Source organism: Alosa alosa, chromosome 12 (genome assembly GCF_017589495.1).
Source record: "Alosa alosa isolate M-15738 ecotype Scorff River chromosome 12, AALO_Geno_1.1, whole genome shotgun sequence".
In the NCBI taxonomy this organism is placed as follows: domain Eukaryota; kingdom Metazoa; phylum Chordata; class Actinopteri; order Clupeiformes; family Clupeidae; genus Alosa; species Alosa alosa.
In genome coordinates, this window is record NC_063200.1 from 3,405,530 (window position 1) to 3,415,529 (window position 10,000).

At 45.0% G+C, this 10,000-nt stretch overlaps 1 protein-coding gene across 1 annotated transcript in view; it reads right to left on the reverse strand.

Moving 5' to 3' along the window:
* phf24 (PHD finger protein 24) overlaps window positions 1-10,000 on the reverse strand; it is a 55,727-nt gene that overhangs the window by 6,533 nt on the left and 39,194 nt on the right. The window contains 2 exon segments of the mRNA XM_048259752.1: window positions 7,888-8,060; window positions 8,980-9,182. Coding sequence (XP_048115709.1) covers window positions 7,888-8,060; window positions 8,980-9,182 — 376 coding nt within the window.

Genomic DNA, 10,000 nt, shown 5'->3' on the forward strand with positions numbered 1-10,000 from the left:
TCAAACATCTCCAGCCAAAGCACTCTCCTAACCAATCCTGTGTGTTTGTGGTGTGTGTGTGTGTGTGTGATTTTGTGTGTGTGTGTGTGTGTGTGTGTGTGTGCATGTATGTGTGCTGATTTCATAGACTCGTGTTCCATTAGAGACCCCACTTATAAGAATTATTGGTTGTGTGGATAATGATGGGCTCTGCGTGTGTGTGCTCATTTTGTGTGTGTGTGTGTGTGTAGAGATATTGTTTGTATGAATCCTGGGCTGATGAAGAGTGATATCATTGAAAGACGTCCTAGTATAAGCTCATACATACTCATAGCTGGAGGAGTATGGGGGCATTAGATGCACTGGGGGGGGTATGGGGGCATTATATGCACTGGGGAGGGGTATGGGGGCATTGGATGCACTAAGGAGGAGGGGCATTAGATGCACTAGGGAGGGGTATAGGGGCATTAGATGCACCAGGGAGGGCATGGGGCACCAGGATGCACTAGGGAGGGGCATGGGGCATTAGATGCACTGGGAGGGGTATGGGGGCATTAGATGCACTGGGGAGGGGTATGGGGGCATTACATGCACTGAGGAGGGGTATGGGGGCATTAGATGCACTGGGAGGGGTATGGGGGCATTAGATGCACTGGGGAGGGGTATGGGGGCATTACATGCACTGAGGAGGGGTATGGGGGCATTAGATGCACTGAGGAGGGGTATGGGGGCATTAGATGCGTTGGGGGGGGGGGTTATTGGGGAGGGAGAGGAGGGGGCAAATGTAGGAGACTTACCCCATACTGGACATTGGGGAACACAAACCCATGAAGCTGAGGAAATGGAGGTGGAATGCAGGTGAGACACAGGACACACACAAGGCCTTTTCACACACAAGGCCTTTTCACACAGAGATTACGCTAAATTTGTGGGAAGAGGAGACGTCTTTTTTGCCGCAACGTGTGTCTGAAAACTAGGTGAACATTTGCCGGCCTGCTGATCTGTTCACATGATGCGGCATTTTGGGGAGCCAGGAGGCAGGATCAGCTAGCAAATTAAAATGTGACGTGCAACAGGGGGCGTGTAGAGTGATAGTCCTTATTATGCGTGGGCCTTCAGATGCAGCAGGTGTGTGATTTCCAAAACCATGGCGGGAGAACCGACTGCACTTTGGTTAGCTTGCATTTGTAGTAGCCTACCCTACAAATGCAAGTGAAATTGCTTTGCTTAGAATGCTTAGAATTCTTGCGATTGATTAGCCTGACGAGCCAGACCCACATTAAAATGTAGGGTCTGGGCACTCACCGTTCGCAGTGCTCAGTCCGAGGGGCGGGATAATCGGTTGTCTTTCAAATTTCCTCTGCACGCAATAGGACAGCACTGAGTCCCATGCGGTTTCCCACCAGCAGAGCTAGTTGGCTAGTTCAAACTTTTGCCATTTTAAAACAAGCTTAACTCGTGTCACACTGTTGGCCAACAGCAACATCCATCTTCTTTGTTTTCAAGTAGCAGAGAATTCAAGCCAAACCTTTGCAACTCTGCCATCAATCATTATGTTAAGCCCGCCTAACGACTCTATACACGATTTGATTGGCCTGATAGAAGTTTAATTTTTCGAGCTCACAAGCCAACGGAGAGTTGCTAGACTAGCCCTGGAAGCAAACTTAATTTGCTGCCGCTAGGGTGTGTCTAGATTTCTAGGCTAGCGATTGATGTCTTCAGACAATAAAAAGTAATTTGGAAGGGAAATAGAAGAGAAGAGTTGCCCCCTGCGTTGGCCGTGATTCCCCTTTGAAAATCAGAGGTTCACAGGCTACTTCACAGGCTACATCACATGTATCACACAAAAGAGCTTTTTCTCAGCTTTTAAACGATGTTAGTGGTTAGTTGTTGTGGTAAATGGTTCGCGAGAAAAGTAACTTTAATTTAATCATATTTTCTGCGCCCGTCTCCCTATCCATTCATCTTGGTGGAATACTTCGCGAACTTTCCCTCAACACATGACAAACATATATCAGAATAAACAGCAGACCTTACCGAACACAAAGGTGTAAAGCATTCCCCTGTACAGTTCCAAAGTAATCCGGTTTTAAATTTGCAGCAATGTCTATATGCATGTCTCCAACTTTGGGGTTCACAATGTGTTTAAATTGTTCAATAGGCCTACATGATTTTATAACAGGCCAAATACAAAATAAATGTTACAAATATCGCCTAGATATCTGTAAGCATTACAATCAGAGGATATACATATAGGGTAGACAGACGCTCATGAGTTCATGCTTTGTTTTATCGCTGGATTTTAGGATAGCCTATTATGGCAACCGATTGCATTCCGAGCTACAGTCAACTCTAGCAGGCAATAAATGACTGGAGACTTTGTGAATTTAAAGATTGACATAATGTGCTGTCTCTGCTATTGTTGCTTTTGATCAGTTAAATTTATTTGCAATCTCCTGTGGTGGGCTGGACATAGCATCGAAATGCCCGCCCAGATTCCCCTTTCCGCCTTTGACCCATTCACACTGGTGCCGGAACGGTAAAAAATGTCAGGGAAAATGTCTAGGAGGCTTGGTAGTAAATGTCTAGGGGGCTTGGTAGTAAATGTCTAGGGGGCTAGGTAGGAAATTTGGCGAGACACTTTGTCCCGCCGTTCTGCCTCGGTCTATGTGAAAGGGACAGTCGTTCCGCGATTCTGGTACATAAAATCGCAGTGATTTTGGCAGTGTGAAAAGGCCTTCACACACACACACACACACACACACACGCTAGGGCTGTTTTTGGAAGTCGAATATAAATCGAATATTTCAAAATCAATACTAATTGAATTTAGAAATTACTATTCGAATGTAGGTTTTTTAATGTGTTGGCTAACTTTAGCGAATATGTGAAAATAAAATTCTTTTGTCACGTCTGATGCTTCCACGGAGATCACCTCTTCTGACCATTTAAGCGATGTGGAACGTTTTTGGATTTTTTTGGATAACAAGAAGCCTAACGATGTCATAATCTGCAGAATATGTAGGCTAACAATGTCGTAATCTGCAGAATATGTAGCCTAACGATGTCGTAATCTGCAGAATATGTAGCCTAACGATGTCGTAATCTGCAGAATATGTAGGCTAAGGCCCAAATGAATTATCACTCGACAACGAGCAGCCTGAGTGCACATCTGATAATGCTATACCCTGAGGTAGGTAAACAGTCCGAGGGCGAAAAACCGCAGCTAAAGCAGACAAGAATTAGCCTATCGGGTTTTTGCCTCCCTTCTCTATGTCCAGTGCTTTTGTCACTTGTCTGATAGGCATAATGGTTCATGGAATCACTGGTTGATAGAAAAAAAGAAAGCAAACTTTTCCCCAATCAGGAAATGTTTGCTAATTTGGCGTCATCAAACATAGAGGCATAGAATTACAGTTAAGTGGTCGTGGAATGAGCGTTCATTCAGTGCGCGTCTGCGTGAAACAAACTGAAACACCTTAAGCTGTAGGTATCATTGGTAGACTTGAGCTTTTGTTCAATAGAAGTCAACCACACACTTATAGTGGCATTGGCAATTCAAAAGCCTGTTTATACAGTGTATAGAGACGCAGAGTAAATATTAATAGTGGGCCAAATTTGAGCATTAAATATTTGAATATAAATCGATTATTAAAAATGATAATGAATGAAATTGGAATGGGATTATGGAGGAAGATTGACAGCTCGAACACACACCGGTGGGCAATGCAGGGGCCAGGTGTAGCAGACTGTATAATGATATATATGAGCCGATATATATGAGCCCAAGTCTCAAAGAGCTCTGGACTCACATGGCATACAAATGCACACACACACACAGGCATAGATACACACACACACACACACACAGACATATACACACACACACACACACACACACACATATAAAGGCATAGATAAACACACACACACACACACACACACACCAACTGGCAGCTCACATAAGCTGCTGACTGAGGGAGAGTGTGTGCAGGCACTTCTTCACAGCCTCCTAAATCACACCGACTGGTCTGGGACAACCCCCCCATGCCCCCTCAACCCCCCCCCCCCCCTCAACCACCTCTTTTTCTGTCTCTCTCTGTCTCACACATATATTCAAACCAACTCCTTTCTCTCTCCCTCTCTCTCTCGCTCCCTGTTCCCACTCTCTCTCTTTCTCTCTCTCTCTCTCTCTCTTGCTGTCTCTCTCTCGCCCCCTGTTCACACTCTCTCTCTCTCTGTCCACACTCTCTCTTTCCCTCTCTCTCTTTCTCTTCCTCTCTCCATCTCTCTGTCTGTCTCTCTGTGCGGTTTATTCAAGCTGGAGTCCTGGTCATCAATCAGGATGATTGAGTTTGCTGCTAGAATCAATGACGCGGGAGCTGTTTAGCAGAGAGCAGCTGATGGATCTCTCCTGGTCTCCCTCTTACTCCCGTGGAGGGTGGTGGAGATTGGCCTGCCGTCGCACAGGAAGACCAGCTCTGTTACCAGGATGTGCGAACGGAATTCTTGAGTGCTGTTCTATTATCTGAAGGGGACTGCCACCAGTCCCAGGTTGAGTGATCTGAACTCTTGAGTTCTACTTTGTTAACTGATGGGAGTCTGTAATTTGAGATCTGTTCTACTGAACTCCACTCAAAATCAACAAGCTCCACTTCTAGAGTCTGTGATTCGAGATCTGCTCTACTGAACTCTGAAGAGGAACAAGCTCCACTTCTAGAGTCTGTGATTCGAGATCTGTTCTACTGAACTCCACTGAAGAGGAACAAGCTCCAGTTCTAGAGTCTGTGATTCGAGATCTGCTTCTTTATTGTTAGCAGAAGGAGAGCAGCTTTGTGTGCGATATTTGTTTTCCTGCCCTTTGTCTCTGCACTTCAGCAGCTCCCCAGGACCTACTCTATGATCTCCCATCTCCAAACCAGCTCCCCAGGACCTACTCTATGATCTCCCATCTCCCATCTCCACGGGGGCAGCCGTGGCTCACTGGTTAGCACTCCGAGATCAAAATAGTATACTTATACTATCTCCAAACTAGCGCAGATGGAGATGCAAACCAGCTCCCCAGGACCTACAGTATGATCTCCCATCTCCAAACCAGCTCCCCAGGACCTACAGTATGATCTCTCCTCTCCAAACCAGCTCCCCAGGACCTATGATCTCCCATCTCCAAACCAGCTCCCCAGGACCTACAGTATGACCTCCCATCTCCAAACTAGCGCAGATGGAGATGCAAACCAGCTCTCTCAGGATGGCTTAGCTCTCCATTCTTGTGTGTGATGTGAATTCTATAGTTCTGCTTTGTTACCTGAAAGGAACAAGCCCCTATCTCTAGACTGTGCCATCTGAAATCTGTAGTTCTGCTTTGTTAGCTTATGGGAATTAGCCAGATATATACTATGACTATGAAAAGACAAGAATGTAAACATAAAAGAATTGCTTAACAAACAACAAAAAGAATATAAAAAAATATTAGGGAGTAAGTTATAAGGTGTAGATGTTATTATGACCACAGTCCAGATTGTGTAGAAGGGCTAATATAGCCTGTAAAACAGTCAGGTGGACAGCGAAGTGATTTGATGGTAGGGGCTGAGACAGACAGGCTCACACTCTTAAAACGAATGTGTTGTCCCTATCTGGACACAGAGATGTGTTAAAACAACCCAAGTTGTGTTGTTTTCAACACATTCGTTTTAAGAGTGCATGCTGAAGAGTTCCTTCCTCCTCTTCCCTTTCCCTTGTGTGGAGACAGGAGGGGGAGAGGAACATGAGGAAGAGAGAGAGATAGAGAAAGAGAGAGAGAGAGAGAGAGAGAGGAGGTATGGGGGATAAAGAGAGGGACAGAGAGAGAAATCAAGAGAAAGGAAGAGCAAAAGCTCTTACCATCTGTTTCAGAGAGACAGAAAGAGAGGGAAAGCAAGAGGGAGAAAAGCTAAAGAGTGAGAGAGAAACAGACAGAGTGAGAGAGAAAGGGAGAAAGCAAGAGAGAGAAAGAGCTAAAGAAGAGAAACAGACAGAAAGGGAGAGGGCTGCAGGGCGAGCAGCCTCCTCCTCCTCCCCCTCCTCTCCTCCTCCTCCTCCTCCTCCACTCGTTGATGATTTAAGCCTGAATTCCCTCATCAAGACAGTGAGTTCTGCTACAATGATTCATTAGCCTCCTCAGTGCACCTGAATACAGAGCTAATTCATAAGCAGCGACACACTGCAGTGACAAATTAGCAGCCTTCACCAGAGTTCAGTTACATCACCAGTTAACACCGGCTTCCAAGAGAACACCTCTGCTTTGCAGAGAGGAAGAGAGAAGGGAGGAAGAGGAGAGGAAAGAGAAGAAGAAGAGAGGAGGGAAGAGAAGAGAGAAGGGAAAAAGAGAAGAAAGATAGATACAGTAGATACACAGTATAGAAGGATGGATGGATGAGTAAGGAAGTAAGTATAGTATATATACTCTTTTGATCCCGTGAGGAAAATTTGGTCTCTGCATTTATCTCAATCCGTGAATTAGTGAAACACACTCAGCACACAGTGAACACACAGTGAGGTAAAACACACACTAATCCCGGCGCAGTGAGCTGCCTGCAACAACAGCGACACTTGGGGAGCAGTGAGGGGTTAGGTGCCTTGCTCAAGGGCACTTCAGCCGACTTCCTACTGGTCGGGATGGATGGATGGATGGATGGATGGATGGATGGACACATTGATGCACTAATACATTGATGAATGCATAGCACTTGATATGGTGACATACAGTATACAAGGCTCGACTAGGTGGGCTGCAGCTCATGTATACTGTAGTAACGCTCGACTAGGTGGGCTGCAGCTCATGTATACTGTAGTAACGCTCGACTAGGTGGGCTGCAGCTCATGTATACTGTAGTAACGCTCGACTAGGTGGGCTGCAGTTCATGTATACTGTAGTAACGCTCGACTAGGTGGGCTGCAGCTCATGTACGCTCGACTAGGTGGGCTGCAGTTCATGTATACCGTAGCAACGCTCGACTAGGTGGGCTGCAGTTCATGCATACCGTAGTAACGGACTAGTGGGCTGCAGTTCATGCATACTTGAAGCTCATAATAACTGTCGACTAGGGTGGGCTGCAGCCTCATGCATACCGTAGTAACGCTCGACTAGGTGGGCTGCAGTTCATGTATACTGTAGTAACGCTCGACTAGGTGGGCTGCAGTTCATGTATACTGTAGTAACGCTCGACTAGGTGGGCTGCAGTTCATGTATACTGTAGTAACGCTCGACTAGGTGGGCTGCAGTTCATGTATACTGTAGTAACGCTCGACTAGGTGGGCTGCAGTTCATGTGAAGTAACGCTCGACTAGGTGGGCTGCAGTTCATGTACGCTCGACTAGGTGGGCTGCAGCTCATGTACGCTCGACTAGGTGGGCTGCAGTTCATGTATAGTAACGCTCGACTAGGTGGGCTGCAGCTCATGTACGCTCAACTAGGTGGGCTGCAGTTCATGTATAGTAACGCTTGACTAGGTGGGCTGCAGCTCATGTACGCTCGACTAGGTGGGCTGCAGTTCATGTATAGTAACGCTCGACTAGGTGGGCTGCAGCTCATGTGAAGTAACACTCGACTAGGTGGGCTGCAGCTCATGTAAAGTAACGCTCGACTAGGTGGGCTGCAGCTCATGTAAAGTTACACTCGACTAGGTGGGCTGCAGCTTAAAGTAACGCTCGACTAGGTGGGCTGCAGCTCATGTAAAGTTACGCTCGACTAGGTGGGCTGCAGCTCATGTAAAGTAACACTCGACTAGGTGGGCTGCAGCTAATGTATAGTAACGCTCGACTAGGTGGGCTGCAGCTCATGTATAGTTACGCTCGACTAGGTGGGCTGCAGCTCATGTATAGTTACGCTTGCCTGTTTGGTGTTTTGGGTAAAGTTCTGGTTCTGTTCACCTGACATTACAGGACTGGGACTCCTGGTCCTGACTGAGTTTCTGGAACCAGGACGCCTGGGCACGCAGCATCTCGCCCTCCATGATGATGCCATCTTTGTCCTGGTCCAGACTCTGGAAAACCGCGCGAGCCCGGTCCTGCTCCTTGGCTGTCAGCAACCGCACCAGGGAATTCTGGGTGATGTAGTTCACATTAGTGTTACAGCTGCTGATCAGAGACCTTTCAGTAAGTGAGCACCCTGTAGCTGGTTGCACCAGCAGAGCTTATGTTCTTACTTTGCGTAGTTTCAACTAGCACACCGGAATTAAGGTGTAATTAACACCATAATTAAAACACTACCGTACTTCTGAGTTTGCAAACAACAAAAAGTTGTACTATGGCACCAACATACAGTATGTTCAGTATAGACTTAAAGCGCAACTCAGGAGAAACAAACAACTTCAAAGTTTTTATTGAGAGCAAAATTATGTTAATTGGTTTTGGACCGTTTTTTGTATTAACACTGAATGGGCTTATAGTGAAAGCTAAGGGGGCATGTCAAAAAACAAACGCTATTTTATACACTTCGCTTTGTCTGTTGGGACCCTCACCACACTACCACAGAAGTGTCATTATATTTTGAACATTGTCAGTGGTATAAAATAGCGTTTGTGTTTTGACGTGCTAGCTTAGCCACTTACATTTCACTATTTTGCTCTCAATCAAAAGTTTGAACTTGTTAACTACCATAAATAGATCCTAGGTTGTTTTTACTCCAGAGTTACGCTTTAGAACAATTAAAAGGCTTAAAACAACTAAAAGTTGTACTCTGGCACCAACATACTATATGTTCAGTATAGGCTTAAAACAACTAAAAGTTGTACTCTGGCACCAACATACTATATGTTCAGTATAGGCTTAAAACAACTAAAAGTTGTACTCTGGCACCAACATACTATATGTTCAGTATAGGCTTAAAACAACTAAAGGTTGTACTCTGGCAGCAATCTGACTGTTCAGTATTGACTTAAGCTATATACACCATCATAAGCTAAAGACATAAGCTTATGACCATCATCTAACTAGGGTCCTGTAGACTCTGGTTCATGCTACCTCTGTGCGGAACTTCCTGAGCACAGACAGAGACTCGTGGTACAGGAAGTCGATCCACTCGATCTGGCCGTGCTTCTCCGGGTCGAGGGCGGCGAACTGGGCCAGCACCTCCTCCTCCTCCTCGTCCGTCAGGTCCTTGTCGAACAGCTGCTTGGAGACGAAGTGCCGGTACTGCAGGAGCTCATCAGACACCAGGTAAGATTCTGGAGGGGAACAGGTGGGGTCATCACCAATACACTTTACTCTAACTTAAATAAACTACACTCTAATACTGCATAATATATACTCTAATACTGCATAATATATACTCTAATACTGTATAATATACACTCTAATACTGCATAATACACACTCTATCTGTGACACTATACACTTGACTATTTGATATACACTTTACTCTAACTTAAATAAACTACACTCTCATACTGTATAAACTATACTCTAATACTGTATAGACTACACTCTCATACTGTATAAACTATACTCTAATACTGTATAGACTACACTCTAATACTGTATAGACTACACTCTAATACTGTATAAACTATACTCTAATACTGTATAGACTACACTCTAATACTGTATAAACTATACTCTAATAATGTATAAACTATACTCTAATACTGTATAGACTACACTCTAATACTGTATAAACTATACTCTAATACTGTATAGACTACACTCTAATACTGTATTGACTTAACTCTAACAGCCAGGCTACACCGGGTGTGCAATCGCTCTGTTCACGGAGTGTAAAAATAGTTTTAGACTGGTCTGTTCTTTTTCGAATGTACACGCCGCTTTCACATATGGTGTAGCCAGTTCCCCTTGATTATAGTGGAAGCTAATTGTTGCAACATCCACTCCACAAACAGAACACTTCAGTTATTAATTATATGTGTCTGGTGTACGCTGCCTGTATGGCCTAACCAATACACACGTCACACTGTATACTATACCCTGGCATGCAAAATCAAATGGAGTCAAATTACCCTGGCATGCAAAGTCAAATGGAGTCAAA